We start from the raw sequence: 21810 nt of genomic DNA on the forward strand, positions 1-21810 counted from the left end.
ATCAGCTGGCCAAACATTGTCTGATCTTTTCCTGTCCCTGTTTGACCCCTCGAGAGATACACGGACCACTCTGTGTGTGAGAGAGAGAGAGAGAGAGAGAGAGTGAGAGAGAAAGACTGGCTGGCCGTTCAGGCTTCGAAGAGTACTTCACCGATTTACGGTTACTTTTTTTTGTGTCCTGATTATGCAACACCCTCCAATGTATTTCGTTACTCCACAAGCCTGAATACAACTTATATGTAGTAGTATTCCCCAAGACCTGTAAACAGACTTTGATGTATAAAACGGGTGCAGTAACTCTTTAATCTAGGGATGCACCGATACCGATGCCTGTATCTGGTATCGGTCCGATGCCATGCGCATGCACTCGTTAGGCCTGCACGATTCAGGGAAAATTATGAATCATGACTTTTTAGCTTAGAATTGATATCACGATTCTCTGCCACGATTTTTTTCTCACGATGTGTAACATCGTGAATCACCACAAGCCTGTAAACATAGAGGCTTCAATGAATAAAGAAAATAAAGTAAATACTGGCCATTTAAGTACAGTAGGCTACCAAAAATAGTGACATATAACACACTGAACTAAATATGGCCCTGATACAGACACTATCTGAACTCCTTGAACATGTCTTTACATAATTAAAACATGTCAATCAACATGCTGCAGCTTCAGCTTCAGTCTCTAGAGAAATTGAGTTTGTCAATTGCAAATTTAAGTACACTATCAATGCTTTTTATAGAATTAACATTCAACTGGCCATTCAAGTACGTTACCAAAAATAGAAGTTTAACGCACTGCGTAATATGGCCCTGAACATGGCTGTAAATAGGCTAACTGAAAAGTCTTTCGGACCTCTCGCCTTGTACGGCTTCATCGTATTGAACTTTCTGGTGACGTTTGAGGTGCTGGTAAAGTCTTGTGGTGTTACTTTGCGGTGCTGCAACGAGGGCAAAGCATGCCTTGCAAATCACATCAGACTGACTCTCGTCGTCTTGCTTGAATCCAAAATACTTCCACACCACCGAATGCGGGCCTTTTTTTGGAACGAGTTCAGTTTGAGACTGAGTGGTTGGCTGATTCTCGTCACCAGTACCTGGGTTTTCATCAACATCCATTTGGTTTATTTCCGAACTTCCGTGCTCGCTCGACGAGTGAAACACCTGACTAAAAGGCGCTTTGTCATTGGCTGAGGGTGAAGACCTGAACTGTGTGAGAGATGTCACATTTTTTTTTTTTTTTTTTTAAATTGAAGTCATTTAAAAATGTAATCGTGAACAGAGTGAATCGAGATCGCGATTTTATAATTGATTGTATGGAACCCATACAACATTCTTTGCAGGTAAAATTAATGATTACATCCATTGATTTTTCATAGCATTTGAATTTTTTTTTTAAATGGTTTTAAAACTTTGACATTCTGTGATTCACTCAACATCCTCTGATCTTAACTATTAGTCAACATAATTAGGTATAATGTCATTTAAATTAGGACAAACACATCGGAAAAAGCACCAAAAATGTTCATATTAAATTTTTACCCGGAAGGACAATAAGTTCACGGTCGACGGGAAGACAACACAACGATCCAACAGATGGTCAGATATTACACCTATTTTAATCTCTCTGCACTGGCTTATTGTTACACTGTAATTTTAGAATTAATTTGAAAATGTTGATACTCACTTGTAGAGCCAGACATGGCCAGGCTCCACAGTATATAATGGACCTACTGCACCCCCACACATTGGGTTGAACTCTTAGGTCCTCCACTTAGGGTTTTTGTAAGTGTACCTCATATACGTGGAATAGTCTCCCAATAGGCTTAAGGTCATTGAACTCTTTTAAAAAGCAGCTAAAAACCCTTCTGTTCACACAGGCATATAGGTAGCATGTGTTTTAAATGTAACTCCTGTATAGTTTATCTGGTGTTTGAGCTCCGATTTATTTTTTTGACTGTATTAGATTTTATTAGATTTCATTCCTTTGACTGTAAAGCACTTTGTGACTGGTGTCTGTGAAAGGTGTCATTGTATAAACTTTGCTTGCTATTTTTTAAATTGTCTTCTGAGCATATAATAAGATAAAAACAATATAAAGCTGGCATAAAAACGGTGGGCTAGTTTGTTTTGTGCGTCTTGAGCATTATGTTCTTTAAAAGGTCCAGTGTGTAATGTGTTTAATTGTTCATTATCAAAATCTGTGTTGCCCGTTCACCAACTTGTCCTTTTTCATGAATATTTACCCCCACCATCAATTCCAAGTATTCGTATTGGCTTGACATTTTACATTTGCATTCGTATGAACTGGGGTACATGCTCCATATTCATGCGCCATCTTGAAATACGTTAGCCAGTAAGGGACAAACAGGACATACTGCTCCGCCTTTCGAGTTTTCGCTGTCACATGATAAACTCACAGGTGCTGCTAATGCTGCTAATGAGTATCGTAGCTTCCCGGCCCCGGCAGGTTTGAAGAAGGAAACACGACCACACGTATTCAAAATCCAAATTTCAGCAGCAGGAGTCTTTTTCTTCACCCAGAAAAAGAAAAAGGATATTGAAAAGAACAAGAGACCGGCTTTTTGAAGCGTGAAGGCTAGCGCAGCTGTAATACGTACTTTGAACTGCGGGGTACGAGAGAGTTGATTGCGATATATGATCTCAATGCTAGATGGGAGAAATTCCTACACATTGGACTTTTAAATAAATATAGACAACTGAGCAAACATTTGTTCTTACGTAGGCTCATGAGGTATACTGGCTGTGGTTTCTGTGTTTGTTCAAGGGAAACTTGACAACGCAAAGCAGTGGGTCTTTCAGGGCCCGTAGTGTGTACGTGGGATTCTTCTAACCAGTTTGAAATGGAAGGTGATCTTCTGCACCCTGCAAAATTGATTTGCTGGACTTTAACAGCGTATGGATGTCATAAAAGCCTTTTATGTCGCCTGGGAGAGAAAACAAGATATAGATGAATGCAATTACAATCCTGGAGTGTGCGAATACTGTCCACACCATTCATCTCTTAGGACTGGTAAACAATACCACAAAGTCACTTAAACTGAGACAAAGTTCACATTCATTCAACGTTTGTATGAGTGCTAAGTCACAACATGCTTACCAGCAAGTTATTTCTGTAAAACGGGAGTATCAATTTAAAAAAATGTATGACTCAAAAGAGATTTACGGGACAGTGTTAGTCTACAATGGTAGTGGCTGATATCTTTAAGTCCAGTCTCTAAGTTCAGTGTACCTCCAGCACTTCAAAGCAACTAGCTGAAGAAATGTGTGTCTGAGAGCAGATTTGATATGAAAGGAACTCTAACTTATGACTTTAAATATAGAAATTGAATCTCCGCTTGTCTTTACCCTTTTGAGCGGGGAAGGGAGAGAGTGTGAGGTGGAAAATGTCAAGTCTGTGTAAGTGGCTCCATTGACATTCTCAGGAGACAAATTGGAGGACTTTAGACTTCAAAACTGCCCGTCCCGCTCCATTTAATGCCAAAGAAGACCTCTGCAGCACTCACTCAGATGTGGACGTGGTGCAGACCAGTAGGGGGCACACTTACTTTGCTGCAGCCCATGCATCGTGCCATGCTCAGCACGTGTAGAGTAATTGTGAATCAGTAATGCATGCAAGCATGTGTGTGTGTATGTGTGTGTGAGCGAGCAAAAGAGAGACAGAAGGAGAAACAGAAATTATCAGTGTTGGAAGGCATCTATCTGAGCATCACTCACTCACTTCAGTTGAGCTGTGGTTATCAAGCTCACACTTACAGTAATCTGTGGTGGTGAAGGGGGCTTCCAAAGGGCTTCCAATGGACGGCGGCGTAGTCTTAGTGGTTGGTCTAAACGGCAGCCTTGTTGAGCTGGCGACCACTGGTGGAAACTCACCGTTGGCTGAAAAATAAATATAATGCATTTATTGAAAAAGGATGTGCTTTATTTTTTTCATGTGCAGCAATGAAATCATGTTGCTGTTACACTGAGGAACTGAGCACAGTAGCTGCAGACCTCTCACTGGCACAGTGAGAAAATGGCAACCACCAGCAGGGGTCATTCTTTCATTTGCACCACCGATGGCTATACAGAGGGAGAGGAATGCATAACATCCAGCTCCTCTCCATCTCTGCCCGTCTCTATCCGTTCCTATAGTAGATGGGTAAGCACATTCGGTCAGAGTGTTTTGTAGCAACCAATTAAGCCTCCAGCCCCACTACTTCCCTAGGAGTGAGCTCATAAGCCTGCTGGTACCTTGATCTCTTCCGCCCTCACATTCTCACCCAGAATTTCTTCAAAACGGCTGACTGATTGGATATTACAGTTCAAGATAGCGGACCTATTTTAACAATCTAACCAGGGAGGAGAGATTTTCGGGAGAAGAAACTGATAACAAATCTGCTCATGCGTGAAGTGAAAGCGTGCAAGTACATCATATATATATATATATTTGTAATATTTTGCATTTTTTTTGCGTTTGTGTGCTGCTGCGCGTGTGTGTGTGTGTGTAACAAGCATAGTGTGCGCGCTGTGCACGAGCCTAGGCGCATTTTACTAATGCGCTGTTAAAATAACAATGAAATGCTGCGTTATTGAATTTAGATCAGGTTTATGTTGGTCAATGGCGTGACCACTTTCCGCTGCCTCAAGATAGCAATACGCCGAGAATGCACCTGAAAACCCTGTAAGACCAGCCCGCCCATGGGTGCACAGATGGGAGCAGGTGCATTTGCTATTTAAACCATGTGGGCGCTGGACGGGAAATTGACAACTGCGTCGGTCTTAAACTAGCAAAGACACTTGCGTCGGGCTTTGCGATGCGCCAGGTGCAAGCTAGGTCCCAAAGATGTTAAAGACTTACTTAAACTACTATAATGGTTGGATGCTGACGCAGAAAAAAACTCTCACCTATTCCCTTAGAGGTGGAGAAGCAGGAGTTTCAATTGTTGCTTGGGCGAATCACTAAACAGACAAATGATTTTCTTTGATAAGGTCCATGCACTGCAATCAGTGGCTTTAAAGATTGCTCTGAATAGTGTTAAAGAAATCTGCTGCCACATGTGATTATGGGCTGCAGGGGCTACAGGAACAATCAATGCAACCCTGTCAGCTGAAGATAACAACATACTTTTCCAGTATTGAGAAAGTGCTGAAATGACAAAATCAAAGTCAAACAACAGTATTAGAACACTATTTTTCACTACTCTCTAGGGTGGAGGCCTACATGTAGGCTTGTGTACTGTATGTATGTGTGTTGTCTGTAGCTGCTCTTAACTAATTGCCCCTTGTGGGATTAATAAAGTTGTTGAATTGAACATAATACAAAATCTTAAATCCAAATAGTTATTTGCTAACAATAGTCACTGAAAAAATTGCAGAGCATGTACCATTTCCTTCAATTTGTGTGCATAAAATGCCAACGCTTTTTCATTCCTACTCGGCAAAAGGTTTCTTATTTTAGGAATCCAGATATGTTTGGCTTAGCTGCAATAATGTGTCTGTGGCTCTAACTTTGTTTCCAAAGAAAGGCCATGTTTTTAAAGAGCTCTGTCCAGCATCTCATATCTTTGAAGTTATGTTCTGTAGAAAAAGCCCTCCATGGCTCTGTTGCTGGTGAAAGCAGAAGTTTATTTTAGAGAAGTCAGATAAGGTTCAATGTGGTTTATGGAGCTGATAATGCTGCCAGCACGCAATGCTATGACACTGAATGACACTGGCTTCAGATCTTGACCAGGTGCTATTCTGCCTGCCTGATTTATAACTTTTATAACAAAGCTGGATACAGTATACGCCACTCAAAGAGGCTGCCCAACCTAGTCAGCTTTAGAACAATAGGAATCAGTGCTGTATCAGCCATACTGCCACAATGCTTCAGTCTATCAACATCAATGAGGGCCCTTCTTATAGTCCTTCATTAAACACTTTCAATGTGCTCAGTGTAGATACTTGAGGCATGCAAACAATCCATGTGCGTATGACCTGCATGTTAAGCTGTATTTCTGTTCTGCATATGGAATAGACTGTTGAGAGAGGAAGATCACATGGTTTCAAGGCCTATTTGCATGTCATACGGCAAAAGAAAAAAAGAAGGTATCTTGTACTGTCGTATAAGAGCAGCAGAATAGCATACAGTTTGTTTACATTGTAGCTGCCTGATATTCTCCATAGGGTTGCTCTGAATAGCAAACAGCAGCAAAGGATAATTTAAAGGTGTCATGAGAGTATTTTCTTTGACTTGCTTTGCTCTTCTAAGCCACTAGTACTCCTGGACTAAAAGGCTGCAGCTCCAGATAAGACCAACAAGCTGTAAATGAGCAGGTGGTGTTTACAAACATTGGAAAAAGAGTCGCGTGAGCTAAATATTAAGCAGAAATCCAACTACAAGTTTCTTAATTGTGAGGAGCCAATGAGTTGCCCACATTGTGTCATTTGCCTCCTTGGGGAAAACAAATCATAAATGCTTTCCGCGCCATCATTGTGGATGTGTCAGGGGACAGACGCAAGACTTTTCATCTTTATCTCTGTAATCACTTTTACCACGAAAACACTCCCTCTTCTCCCTCCTGGCTCCCCTGTCACCTCAGGCTGAAGGCTTACCGTTTATGACAATATGGCAGGGGGCCCCCTCAACAGCTGAAAGGTTTGGAAAGCAACTGGTGTGGCGTGTGACTGGTTTGATTGGGTCCGAGAAAACCTGCTTTGACTTTGAGCAAACAAGTTGGCAATAATATCATTTGTGCTTGAGTTGAAACTACACCTATATGGTCCTTTGGGTGCTATATATCATTAAAGGCCTGCTTTAATCAAAATTCTTAAAGCTGGTGGTCGCTATTGGAACTTTCTCTGAGTAGAGAAATTTTGTAATTTTGTCCTTAAAGCTAAAAAAACAACAACTCAGCACTGCTTACCTAACATCTGACAGCTAGAAAATCAATAGCTCATTCCCTAGCCCTGTAATCCTCAAATAAATATGATCATCTAAGTCTCCACTGCTTGGACCCTTTGATACAGATAGCGTTTATGTGCAGATTTGATGGATCACATACAGCACACGAGTCACTGCAATGCGTTTGATTGCTTTTTACACTACCCCGTCTCTATGTAAGTAAGACCCTTAGATGGGTTATGTGCACACAACAACTTCAGCAACTTTTTATACCATCAACAAAGTCGCTAATAAGGCTCACTGCATTGTTATTCTGAGCATGGGGAAACTATGGAACAGACAGAGCTGGAGCACACAGCATTGGTATGCTGCTGCAGCAGGAGAAAGACTCAGCAGGTCCACCACCGAGCAACATGAACCAGAGGGCAGGGCAACAGCCGGCGTGGCTGTCACTGTTCATTAGCAGGGTGCCGTAAGCTGCCTGAAGCCCACCAGAGGCCAGCTATGGGGGCAACAAACTGAAAATATCTTGAGATTGCAATATGTCTGAGAAATGTCCAAACTACAGACATATCATGCTAAAAGTCAGTATTATTCCTTATGGAAAAGTGGGATTCAAAAAATTGCCTGTTATACAGCATAGAAAATGTACTGTACTGTATGTCGTTTTCTCAAATGCAAAAAAACATTCTGTACTTTTCAATTACAAATTTTTTAACTTGCATGTAGTATAGCATCTAAACAAAGGCCGCTGATAAACATGGGGGAGACCACATTTAAATAAACCACATTTAATTAGCTCTACTGTACAATGTTTGGCATCACTATGAACGCACTGGGGACTGCAGAGCATCTGTACTTACTGGTCCATGGTAAGTCTCCATGTTTCCCAACACCAACAGGTGCAGGTGATAATTACTGAAATGAATACAATTTCAGTAATCCGTAGTTGTATTACACAATTTACCACGACAGATAACACAGATGCAACAGCCAACCAACCCATCAGCACATAATTGGAATGGAAAAACTAACTGGACCTTCCATGGTACAGTACATGAATACAACTCTTTGTGTACGGCTGTGTAAGGGTAAAACACAGTTTGATCACAGACGTTGGAAGCTTCGTTCGAAAACCCTCAATAAAACAACTGACATTTGGTACAGTCTTACTCTATAGAGGCAGCTCATGGCGTGGGAAAAGAAGTGCTGGTACAGGGCAGAGACAAAAGGATGAACTATTATGTCTAACACAATAAACTAATTGATGCTGGTGAAAATAAAATGATAAAAATGACAGCCAGGTCCAACACCTGAAGGGCAATGGATGAATCATCAAACACACGTGCTTGCCAAACTATACATCACACCAAAGCTTAGAAAAGTGTGGGATAAAGGCCACGGATGGCTGGTCCTCTGCATAATGTGTTCGCTGTATGTTTTCCCCACTGGAACATATTACAGGGCTGTGTCATAATGCTCAGGGATCCATCATGCTAATCACTCACAGTGATCACTCTTGGAAACGACACCTTTTGCTGAGCTTCAGCATCTCCCATCAGCTGGTATGATTGGTAGGCGATAAAAAGTGCCTATGTCAAGTGTGGCTGTAGATAATGGATACCTGGCCTAGATTAAGAACTTGCCATCTGGAAAGTGAGCAAAGCGGGGATGGATGATCCTTCAGGGCTGCCATACCAGTGCTGCTGTTGCTCCGGAGGACATAAAACACAAATTGGTGTGCAAATATCTCCTGAAAAATGTCATCTCTTTAAATAAAGCGGCTCCGGACCAATAAGCCAGTGTTGATACAGGGCAATCTGCTCCAGCCTAGACCAACAGCAATTCCATATTCATATTCATCTGGTGAACTCATGTTAACTGACTGCATTTTACAGTGAGGGCGATTGGGGAATAAATTCATCAAAAACTTTCTCTAAAAGGTGAACACAAAATAGATTTCTTCATTTCTAAATTTGCATTTGAATGAAAACGGGTATCAATGTCTTTTAATAGCTCTAATTAATCACACCTTAACAGTTTTGAACATTTTACTTTCATTTCGTCATAGCAGTAATGCCACCACACCAATACCTTCTCACCTTAGACAAAAAAACTTGACAGGGTCACAATACATCAAATGTCTGTGTCAGAGGCTGACCCCGTGCCCCTGCCTGTTGAGTCTAAGTCTTGGCCAGGCTGTAGTCAGTTTAACACTGCTTCATTTTAACACTGCGATATATTCAGGTACAGAGATGCTCAGACATTACTATTCCTGTCACAGTTCAAACAGAACTGAACAGAAGTCCAGACAGGCTGAGATGGAGGGAGGCACTGGACTCCACACTATTCTCCTGCCATCTTACTCCTGTTTTCTTTATTTGCCTTTTAATCAGAGCAGCTGAAGACTGACAGGAAAGAGAGGGGAGCGAGAGAGAGAGACAGAGAGAGAGAAAGAGAGAGATGAGTTTGACAAGCAGCAAAAAGCTGTGGTTGGACTCGAACCTCGGACGCTGCCAAGGACTCAGCCTACATGCCAGAGGTCTTACTCCCATCTTACTCCAGTTTTTTATACTGATATACCATCTCAATTATAAGACAAACATATCTGGAAAAGGGGGATGTGAGGCTTAACCTTTATAAGCCTGCAGTACAACATTAGAACATAAGGCGTTATAAATCAGTAAGCTATAGCATGGCAGATATGAACTCTACTGACATTTCAGGACACATCTCAAAGAGAGTGTACCAAAGGGATGTTATAATTTCTATAATGTTTTGTAAATGTACACTACCATTTGGGGTCACTTAGAAATGTCCATTCCACTCCATTACAGACAGAATACCAGCTGAGATCAGTTGCATTGTTTTTTGAATCAGGGCAGCAGTTTTCAGATTTCATTATGTGCTTACATAATTGCAAAAGGGTTCTCGACTGTTTCAGAAAGAAGTGGCTGATCTTTAATGCAATATCTACATCGCCCATTATCAGCAACCATTCATCCAATGTTCCAAAGGCACTTTTTGTTTACTAATCTGATATCATTTTAAAAGGCTAAATGAAAAAACATTGGAGAACCCTTTTGCAATTATGTAAGCACATAATGTCATCTGAAAACTGCTACCCTGGTTAAAAAAGCAATGCAACTGATCTCAGCTGGTATTCTGTCTATAATGGAAATTTCTAAGTGACCCCAAACTTTTGACCGGTAATATATCTCTATGCAAAGCTGCAGTATAAGAGAGTTGTAGACTTACTTGGATTTAAAGTAGTAGTAGAGTAGTTTCTGTATTAAGGCTATGTCAAGGGAATTGAAATAAGTGAGTCCTTGATGAATGCTCTAAAGTGTACAAAACTGCGGCTCAGACAAATCTTATCTCTATAAAACATGAACATAGGGCAGACCTGTATTGATTATTAATTCAATTGCTTAGGTCACTTTAAATGTTTACTTAAGTGTCTCTAAGTCCATAAAAAGAGTTTACACTTTTTAGAGCAATCCAGCCTGGTCCTAAGTCAATGAATCAGGCAGTCAAAAATCCCATTAATTCAACCAAGGTCTGATGATGTAAGAGTGAAAAAAGAAAGACTTAACACGTTTATAGTACTCACATGCCAGGAAGCAGTCCATACTAAAAGAGATGTTGTCAATGGAAAAGGCTGAACCGGGTCCAGGTCCATCTTCTGTGCTGAACTGCAGCCAAAACCTACGGAGGGACAGAGCTGTTTTAACTACCACACAAGCTGTGAATGGTTGGATAGCTTCTGACTGAAAGGATGTGAAAAAGAATTTATAGAGCTTTAAGAAAAATGTCATTGAGCTTTGGCTCTGGAGGGTATGTACTGCATGCCTTATGACAGCTCAGTCTTTATTGTTAAGAACTGGTGGCTCTTTCAGCAGAGACCGAAAAACTGACTTCTTTCTGAATAAAACACATTTTCATCAAATAATTTTATGGACAAAACGTAGGCAGGCATGGCATGACCTATACTAGGGCTGTGAATCTTCACTGGTCTCACGATTCGATTACAACATATTGCAATTGCAATATCAGTGAAAACATTCTAAATTAGATATTTTTTTCCAAATCGTTTGTAGGAGATATATTCTATTTTACACAATTCCTACAAAGACAGGCTCAAGTCTACAATCACAACCTGAAGGACATCAACACCTGTGAATACATTAGGGCTTTGACTTTTGCCCAAAAATCATATTCGAAGTTCGTTTGTATATTAATATTCGAATATATTCGAATATTTATTAATAATATTTTGACCATTAAATGCCTTCATTTAAAAATAAAAAATTAAGTCAGACCCTGGATTAAACACAAACAGTGTGCTTTCGACAGGAAGTTCGGAGCTTTCCCCGTAGCCTACGTAAGTGGTCTGATGTTTATACTCGTGTGCTGGTGTGTGCGTCGAGCCAGTGTGTGTTTGTGTCTGTGTGTGTGTGTGTGTGTGTGTGGGCGGTGTTGCCAATTTAGCGACTTTTTTTCACAAAAGCGACTAGCGACAAATCTGGCGACTTTCTGTAGAAAAGACAGCGCCAGTATTTCTCTCCTGTGGCCGCCGAAACAGTCACCTTTCTCTTCTGTTGTGTGACTGAGGAGCAGCCCCGCCCCCCCCTCTGTGCTCTCTCCTCATGTGCAGCAGCACTGAGCAGCAGGTAGAAAGGGGAGAAGGGACAGGGTGCGGTGCCGGTGTAGGTAGGAGAGACAGCGAACGCGACGGAGAAAAGACGCGCTGAGCTGGCCTGGCCCTGGGCAAGCCTGCCTTCTTTGAGAATTAGGGGAATGCACCGCACCGACCGAACGGCCGAGACGGCGTCGCGCCACGGTCGTAGCTACATTTTGAAATGCGTGAAAAGCCTCGGAATCTGAACTGAAAACAACGTTTACAAGCAAACGCATTTACAAAAAATAATGCCCATAACAGGTTCGAATATTAAGGGCTGGCTAATATTCGTTCGAATATCATTATTTTTTTTAATATTCGAATTATATTCGAATAACGAAGTTCGGAGTCAAAGCCCTAGAATACATCCTATCATACATGACGGCACGTCATATCATCCTTTTTTAATTTGCAGGGACCGGTATAGCTCATAGTTTAACGTTAGCGTAATTATCGTTAGTCACGGACCTAACGTTACCATTTTACTAACATTACAGCCATGTACGTTGTTGCTGTCAAACTGGGCAGTTGATACCAGCAGGCCAAAACACAAACAGACATTCCGTCACGGAACGGAAATTTCAAAAGGAGAAAATACTAGCCTTAGCATTGTTGTCAGAAAAGATAGTATTTCAACTTAGCATGTTTCCTTAATATTTGAGGATGCATTGGGGTCATTTTTGTATTTATTACAGTAAATATATTACATATTGGACCTTTAACACTTATCTATCTATAATATGTTGCTTAAGCCTAATGGCATACTATTTTTCCATTCTTGCTGTCAAACCCCAAAACACACACATTCAGAGTTTACATATAGTGTCTGTTATGTCCTGACTTTTGTCTGCACTTCTAGCTGTATTTCTGATTCTATTTAATCTCCACAAAGGTCACTGTGCAAAGCCTGGCAGGTTCACCTGATGGTTACGGACAAGACATTCTAATTAGGAGCACAAGCACAGCTGACTACATAACCCAGGATTCAGAAATGAATCACTCTCAGGGAGCAGGATAATCCCACTCCCCTGCCTCTTTTCTCTTCCTTTACTCATCTTTTCAACGTTTCTTTTTTTTTGAGGGGAAATCAGGGCCATAGCTAATTGGAAGGCAAGTAGAGTGGGTAGAGCCTCATGTATTGATTCCTATGAGCCAGCATGTCCTGACGGAACGTTTGCTGCGGGGTATACGATGGACGGCTGGGAGAAATGGCGTGTCGTGTGTCTCTCTGCTCTCTCCGTGGAGGACGTTGAGGATATCTACCTATTCGGAACCATGATAACTGGACTGCTGCTGATTGGAGGATGCTTTGCCCTGGTTTATCGAGAAATTAAAAAGACTCTGGTAGCTGTCCAAAGCCCAAGGAAGCTGACTGGCCTGACTGAAGCTGTTGAAAAAGCGATCAGTTTGCAAACTGGGATTATCAGTGCGCAAACTGGGACTATTAATCGCGTGATGGAATACAACATGGTAATGATTCGCGGCTTGGATACCATCATGCAGAAGGTCACTGAATTGGAAAGAAAAATTGACCAGTTGAACGGATGAACAATAGAATGTCTGTTAAATTAGAGCAGCCATTCGTTTAGACCAAACAAATTTAATCTTTCGGCCCCCTTATCTTGAACGGACTTGCCAAGGCCGTCTCTTGAAACAAACAGTCACCCTGTTGGGGCTCTGCAAGCGAGACGCTCTTGTTCATCCCCCGTCTTCCCCAGTGCCTGCTGATTTTCGTATCGGTTCTGGACTGTTCAAGGGTGTCACCACGGCAACGTGCTGTGTTATCGCTATGACATTCTGTGGACTGAGACACTAGTGGGCTGCCGGGCTGTGCGTTTCTCAGCAGGCCAAACCCCTCCCCCATGCCCTATACCCCCAGTCCCACGCCTTCGCGGCGAAATGTGCAACTGTACATTTATGTTATGTTGTATTGTGTTATGTTATGTTATGTGCAGCAGTGCAAATGTACTGTTGTGTGCTTATGTGCTGAGGTGTTTTTTTCCTGTTCCCACACTGTTCTTATCTTTATGAGGATAGTCTGAGAGACGCTTTTTTGTTTCCCTCTCCTCTCCTCATGTCATGCTGTATCTGTTGCGAGAGTTAGGAAAGAGTTGAGATGGCGCCGCATATGGCGACTTGGTGTGTTTGTGCATGCTGCTTTAATGCTTTAATGTGACTTGCACCTACGATACCAAGACACATCCCTCGTGTGTGTAAACATACTTGGCAATAATAAAGCTTTTCTGATTCTGATTCTGATAGTAGAGTCCCTGTGGGATTCATTAATTCTACAGAGTTGAGAGGTAATGCTTGCCATAAAATGTAAATGTAAATGTTGAAAATCTGAGAGGGGATGTAAAGGACGAAGAGCTTCTTGGTTCTGTGGATTTTCTTGTGGGAGCTCTTAAGTATTTGTGTGAGTGTGTTGGAGGTCTGTTGGGATGCCAGTAAGGTGACTTGTCTGCTCTTAAACACGTCAGAGTGCCAGTTTAATGCCTCCAGACATTCCAAACATGCAGCTTGATATAATCAAACTGCCGGTTATGTGTTGAAACAGGTGGGTGATTGTCGTACCAGTCTGCCAGCCCGTAAAGAGGAAGTATGACAAGCTTCCAGCCCCTTTCAGATTTTGGATCACTCGCTGAATGCCACAGTCTGCGCAGCTCCTCAGGGCCTGTACTGTTCTCTGCTATCCACAGAGACAGCGACCCCCTATGTAAGCCTCCAGAACACAGCCAGAATTGCACCTGTTGGGGTAAGATATAAAAATTGCAGTCAAGGTGATCATAAAGCAAGAAGAGTGTTGATTTATATATAAATAATATATATACACACACACACACACACACACACACACACACACACAAACATATATAATAATACCACAGCAACTTTAACTTCCTTTGAATATTTTTTAATTGAAGAAAACCAGCCGAGTGTGGTATCAGTCAAGGAAGGGATGCACTTAAAATTGCATTTAGCTCAATCAGCAACAGCCATCTGTTTAGTTTTAATTATTCTAAGATTAATAGAATTCAACCAGGATCATGAGTTGGGTTATTTTGCTATCTACACCGCTTCTGCATGCTTCAGCACAAATCAATCTCATTTAGCTGTTTCCAGGAGGGATATGTTGGGTGTAAACCTGCTTCGTATTAAACAACACACAGGGTGTAGCAGGAATTAAATAGTAAAAGGTAGTCTGATTCTAAAGCTTGCTAACAAGCATGGGATGTGACCATGTCCCTCTACAGCATTTTAGTGGAGCCAGGAACATAATTCTTGCTTCATCGTTTAAGTGGAACAGATGCTGGCTTAAGCCTGATGAAAAGTACACGTAGTGTTGAGACGACACTACCCAGACAACTGAATTCAATGCTTTCATGTTCAGTGCTTGCATTGTGCCTGTGGGCAGCAGGTTGTGGTCCTTATCATCAACCGTGAGACCACATGGCGACCGTTTAAACATCAAGATTACAGGCACTGCACAGTGCACACTGGGCACCACATGAAAGTGAACATGGTCTGTAGCTAATACCCAAAACTAATATCCTAAACATAGTTGTCCGAGAGCGGACAGGCTAGATTGAACAGCACCGCTTCAGTGTAGAGAGAAGGATTTAGAGCATTAATCTGAAATCATGGCTAATCTTTGGCTGTGTGCCATGAAACTGGGAGGCAAGGTCTGCAATGGTGCAGCACTGCCTCCGCTGCTGCCCACAAATATCAGACATCTCTAATTCACTCCTGAGAAGCAGCAAACTTCTCCTCCCCTATTCCCCTGTTTTTTTCTGTCTTCCTAAATTGCGGCTAGTTCCTTTACGCGTTTCTTTCATCGAGACTAACTTTATTTCTCCTTAGTCTCTCTAATTGTCTTGTTTTCTCACCTCTCAACCTTTCCCTCACAGTCCCACCTCCATCCCTCACTTCTGTGTCGACTTCTCACACCAAGCACTCTGACTGTGCAAATTACACATGCAGAAGGCCAAAGGTCGCTGTGCTGAGCAATATTAAAATAACTAAGATAACTCTAAATACTAGATGCAATAGCATCAATAAAGACTTCGAATACAAAGGGCCCCTGAAGACCTGCTCTGTGGGCTTCATGGTTTAAATAACGCATGACTAATATTTTCACAACTCTGTCAGCAGATACAATCCGTGATTGCCGAGGTCAACCTCTCTGTCTGTAAGGATCTCTCAGGAAATCCAGATGGCACAGTGTTAACCTGCTGTCTTGACACATTACCGTTTGATGTTTGAGCGGTTTCTGATAGCAATTAACATATCACATAGATTCAGTAAGTAATTCATGAGGTTTTCAGCTAAATCTGTTACTGAAAAACACTGTTGAAAAATGCTAACTAAATTTAATATTAGCTGCTTTATGGGACAATGACAAATTAAACTGAGTGACTGGCTATGTGCATTTCCTGGTAACCAGTGGAGCAAGTACAAAAATCTGTCCTGCCTTGTTTGTCGAGGACAGTTGCTGTTACGGGGTGAGGTTTAGCAAACAGTCAACTGGGCACACATAAAAACAGGTATTCACAGTTTTATGTGTGAAAACATTAGAAAAATTATCCTGAAACTCTTTTTTTCCCCACTTGTTTCACAAATAAATTAATTTTATGAAAAAGATTATCCTGGCAAAAGGATAATTTTCTTTTTTTTTTTACACCTGTTAACTATGTCTTAAGTCATAAATACCAGAGGGAAAACAATATAGGTCAGAGCAACAGCATTTTTGTTTTCGCACTTGCCTCTCAGGGTTTCTGTAAGAAACACAAGTGTAAGGGATTAAATAAACAGTATGTCTATCTGCTTGAAAGTAAGCCACAAACGTTAGCATGCCTAGCTAACTAACTTGATGTTAGTGTTATTTTCAAAAGGTAATAACATGTCATCAATGTCATCAGCAAACGTTATTATTATTTGGGTTTCATTTAGACATTCACTGTGTGGAAGCCAAGGTGCTAATAATCAGAGTGTCAAATCTGGCACGTTATCATCACTGAAAACTGCATATGTGCCGTGTGAGAACAGAAAGCTTGACAGACGTAGCAACAGTAACTAAGAGGAGTGGGGCTGATATCTGATCATGTGTTTGTATGTGCATTACAGAGAATGAAGATTACATCTACTCTGTTGAGAAAACTCTCTATACTTAGCTCACCGTGCATGGGGAGTTTCTTAGAGGAGGGGGGAAGAGAGGGCTCCTCAGTACTGCTGAGCCACGCTGGGCTTTGGACTGGCCGCCTTCCACACTGAATGTAGCACCTTTAACACACAAACGCACACATTAAACACAAAGGGGAAAAAAAATTAAATTGAACATATTACACACTTATATATTCAGAATATAAAATTGAATACAAAGTTTTACAATCCATATGGATGTTTTGAAATGTGATTGTAGCCATAGTGAGCTGTTCCCTTATTGCTCTACTTTGATGCAAACCTTAACTGATCTAACTAAAGGTTTGATGTCTGAGAAAAGAATGCTATATGAAATCACCAAATATTGTATAAAATTACAATGCTCCATTTATAGTTTCCTCACACAACCTCTGAGACTTCTGTAAATAGCTGAGAACAAAAACAAACCTCAGCAAACCAAGACTCTAAATTCTCACGGAGAGACACACTCGAGTCACTGCACTGATGATGAGCTGCAGATGTAGGACTCACTCTACATGCTGTAGCTTTTACACCCAGTGGGATTCCGTTTGTAGCAGCGCACTGAGCTCTGACAAGACAACAAGTCTGTGTACTGACACATCAGAGGTTTTGGTTTGGTTATCTTTAGACATTCACAAACTGTTAGGACTCACATATTCATGGTTTGCTCACAAGTCCTTTTTAATGCAGCATTAACACTACTGTAACCACATTTAGGAGACAATGCAAATGTCATCGTTTGATCAGAACAGTGTTCATGAGACGTGTGTGAGCCACCTGATGATGGGCAGCTCTGTCTAGTAGCCTTTGCTGGCGACTGGAGTCTTCTCCAGGAGAGACCGCGGCCTGTTATTGACTGCCAACTGCACTCGCCCTCTTCAAAAGAGCAGTAGCTGCCATTGAGAAAGTGGCCTGGAGAGAGACAGGGGAGAGAATATATCAGGGGAGATAAGGGTGGGGGGCATATAATGAGGGGACAAGCCCAGCAGTTAGGTGAAAGAATAGAGAATGGAGTGAACTGACAGCCAAACTGCCAATGAGAAAAAGGACAGTAGTGGGGACTGGGGATCATGGAGTTGAGCAACAGTGAAGGCGAAGAGGTTGAGAGGAGAGAGGCATGGGGCGGGGGGTGCAGACTAATATCTAATAGGCTCAATGTGTTGGTGAAAATTAGGGCTGAGGTGAGATGTGTGTGTGTGTGTGTGTGTGTGTGTGTGTGGTGTGGGGGGGGGACTCTCAGAGTGACTCTAGAAACAGAAGCAGAAAATGGAAAAGGCCTGAAGTGTCCAAAGGGGGTAATAGGACAGAGTAGAGAAAGAAGGAAGAGGTTTTGAGGGGAAATGAGAAAGCTGAGGTGGTGACATGATGTGTTCTGGGGGTGGCAATCAACTTGACGATCACTTCACGGAATAGAATGAGCCTCACAAGCATTTCCGGCACTGACCGTGACAACAATTTACAAAGTTAGTCTGTGCAGCCGCAATACAGTGAAAATGGTTCATTAGGCGTGTCGGTTTTTACTTATCACTGAATCCTTCTACGGTACTGCAATGACAACACTGGAAGAACTTGCCATATAAATAAATCAAATAGTGTGGAATGGATGATTTAAGAGTTCTACTCAGTTATTATAGTGCTGAAGTTCAAATGAGAAAAACATGGGTTCTCTAGATCACATTTGTATGGATTAAAATAAGGAATACCTTGCATATTGATGAGATATCGGTTGTAAAATTTTGAATTTAGGTGTTGCTGAATGTTTAAAATTCATATCATATCATATCTTTAAACCTCAGTTAAAAGTAAAAACACTGTGGTGGGTTTGAGTTTCATTATAGTTTTCTGTTTCTTTTATCCCAAGCTACTGTCTGTGAGCGCCCATTACCTGTACAGTAAGTACCCTGATAACAGTGTGCTTTTTGGTAAATGGCATCATCCAGATAATGGAACTGAAACTGGCCCAAGCAGAGATCATAAAGTAGGTATTTTTCAGGAAGAAAAACAAGAAAAATGCTTCCTTTATTAATGACGGTAGTTTTTAAAGGTTCTATTTATTAAACAAAAGGCTTTTAACAGGTTGGTTTCAAAGACCCACTAACATGAAAGTAACACTATTTAATTTTTATTTTAATACAAAGAAAAACAAGACGAATGAAGCTCTGTTTTTCTGTGATGTTTTGCTTCTCTGGACTTGTTGGGTAATAAGTAAATGTCATGTTCTTCTGTGTCTTGTGATATTATTAGTCATTCTTCTTGTTGCAAAAACAAGTTAGTATCACTTAGATGTCCTTAAAGCAAAGCACAGAGATTCAAAGTCACCTCATATGATAGCTGCTCATGACATCAATAAAGAAGTTTGTGATGATGTCACTTGATGACACACTGGCATGTGTCACTTAGTGCCTTTTGCTACCCGAGCTATCATTCATAACGGTATGCCATCCGTCTAGTTCTGCCGCTTTCAAATGGATTCAACCTGTAACACTTTATTTAATGAGGTGTGAATAAGGCCGACATAACTGTGTCATTTCTATTTCATGGAAACTGACTTGAACATTACTGAGTGTCATTCAGTCCATGATGTCACTTCAGTGGAATGTCAACACTATACTCTACAGCTTGACAAGAGGACACAGCCTATAAAAACATGTCACGGCAGACTCCACATCACATTACGTGTGGTAATACTGGCATACGCTCTTATGACGAGTCATGAACAATTTTGGTCACCATGTTAAAAGGGTTAGAGTGCATAACGATATAATAAAGTATTATTACACTGTCAAACGTGTTTTGTAACACTGAAATGATTACAGTTACCATTGTTGGTCTGTCTTGAGAAAAAATACCCAGGTTCACAGGAAGTGATGTGGTGTATGGAAGGACAGGGTGGCTAGCGTGAGCAGTAATAGCTACAAAGAAAGACAGTACAGCACTGGTCTCAGTGTGTAGTGATCTTTGATGGTGCTCTAAGACAAACGAAAGAACACTGCTACTTTAAATTTCTGCATGCATCAGCCTTTGATGCAAGCAGCATTTCTCTGTAGTTGCAGGGGAACGGTATAGTGCAGAATTTAGAACGACTAAGATCAACCAGGAGGCTGCGAGTCTCAAAGAGTGGAGGATGTGCTTATGCATAATGATGCTGTGGTAGGATGGTTAAGGAGATCCACAGGGACTTGGTTTTCCTTATATGTCAGGAATCTCTGTGATTGGCACAAGCTAAGTTTGTTCCTCCTGCCTCTCTCTTGCTTTTTTCCTGTTAATGAGCCTTGGCACGTCTTATGAAGGATTTAAATAGATCAAATCAGATGAAGATAATTTCTGGATAGATCACAGAGAATAGGGTATCAGAGAGGGATGCAATTTGGGTGGCAGGGGGTAATTGTGACAAGTGATAGAGGTGAAAATGGACGAAATACAGAGCCTAAGGTACAGTAGTAGACTGGGTGACAGCAAGAGAAAAACGACAAATATGGGAGAATGAGGGTGGACTGATGAATGAACTATGGATTGTCAGTCCTTGTCCTTAATCAAAAAGGATAAAGGTCTTTACTAATTTAGGAATGGACTGAGAGACAGAGAGAATCAAAAGAAGTTATCTATTTATGATCAAATTTAAAATTCTGGCCTCCACAATTAAAACGTACACACACACACACACACACACACACACACACACACACACACACACACACACACACACACACACACACACACACACACACACACACACACACACACACACACACACACACACACACACACACACACACACACACACACACACACACACACACACACACACACACACACACACACACACACACACACGTCCTCCTCAGTAGGAAGAGAAACTGCGCCTGGCTGGGATTTTCACCCTCTCGTTAAACTCTTATCTCTCAGCTCCCATAGTTAGCAAACCATAAGCACAAGGGTGCCGCCATCATTTTAATAAACACCATATAGGAGGCTGACCTGCACTGTGGGGAGGGTTAATTTAATTTTGGTGAATTTAAAATGGGTGAAAAACTCTGCTACAAAACTATGAGATAAAAAAAACCTTACTGGGTAAGAGTTGTGAACTGTGTCTGTATTAATCGTGAAGATAATGTAAAAATGCATGCAGGTAGGACTAAAAAAAGATCCTTGCCACACGCACACGTACACGCGTGGGCCTGGGGGACTTCACTTGTGAATAAGATGTCAGCATACTTGGCTAGTGTTCCTCCTAGGCCTCGAGAAAAGCAAAAAACAAATGTGCAAAGAAAAAGAAATAACAACCATGGAATATGTCAAGGGTGAGAAATGCTAGCCAAGCATAGCTCTGCTGCCTTTTTGTCTGCTTTTCCCCCTCGCCTCTCTATCGGGAAAACTCATGCAGACGCTCAGTTGTTGCTCTGTTGGGCAGGATGCAACGGCTTCATTAAAGACGACTTACTACGGCTGACCAACTTTTGATGCAGAAATAAAGGCAGTGAAAGGCAGTTAAGGACAGTGGACACGTGAGCTTTCTTCTTGCACGTTCATATCAACAACTGTGCTCCTGTATCACAGAGTACTTACGACATAGGTCGCCTTCGTCATCGCCGAGGGGACAGTCTGTACTGAAGTCGCACAGTTTGTCCAGTGGGATCCCAGGTCCCTGGTGACAGTGGTACTGGCCCTCCAGTGTGACGTTAGGGCCGGCTGAGGATGCTGGACATAGGGGGAGGAAAAGAAGAAAGAAAAGAAAACTTGTCATATTAAATGTCTCCTCACACAATCATTGTTACAGTAGCCTGTTGCAATCCTAAATGTTTCCACAGTGCAGTCAGAGTTTAGAAAATGTGCTTGTTGGGGCAATGAACAACAGAAAAATCAGCTTTTAGACGGAAGAAATAGCTCCACATTATATCCCAAGTTAACTTATTGAGCATCACTGCTAGATTTACTGTATATGTTGGACACTAAACACAAATCAGTAGCTCAGGGAAAAGATTACTTACAAACAGTGGAAAATATACAGTTGCTACATAAAAGTATATCAGTCAGTGACAAAGGCTAATATAACCCCTGA

General features: G+C 41.5%; 1 protein-coding gene across 2 annotated transcripts in view; it reads right to left on the reverse strand.

Moving 5' to 3' along the window:
- The window catches only part of alk (ALK receptor tyrosine kinase), a 396857-nt gene that overhangs the window by 45119 nt on the left and 329928 nt on the right, over positions 1–21810 (reverse strand). For both annotated transcript variants that reach the window (XM_039787011.1, XM_039787012.1), the window contains exons 6-11: positions 21318–21449; positions 17529–17663; positions 16747–16850; positions 14145–14317; positions 10503–10597; positions 3781–3903 (exon numbers count right to left, since the gene is read on the reverse strand). In XM_039787011.1, coding sequence (XP_039642945.1) covers positions 3781–3903; positions 10503–10597; positions 14145–14317; positions 16747–16850; positions 17529–17663; positions 21318–21449 — 762 coding nt within the window. The remainder of the gene's footprint in view (positions 1–3780; positions 3904–10502; positions 10598–14144; positions 14318–16746; positions 16851–17528; positions 17664–21317; positions 21450–21810) is intronic.

Source organism: Perca fluviatilis, chromosome 20 (genome assembly GCF_010015445.1).
Source record: "Perca fluviatilis chromosome 20, GENO_Pfluv_1.0, whole genome shotgun sequence".
Classification (NCBI taxonomy): Eukaryota; Metazoa; Chordata; class Actinopteri; order Perciformes; family Percidae; genus Perca; species Perca fluviatilis.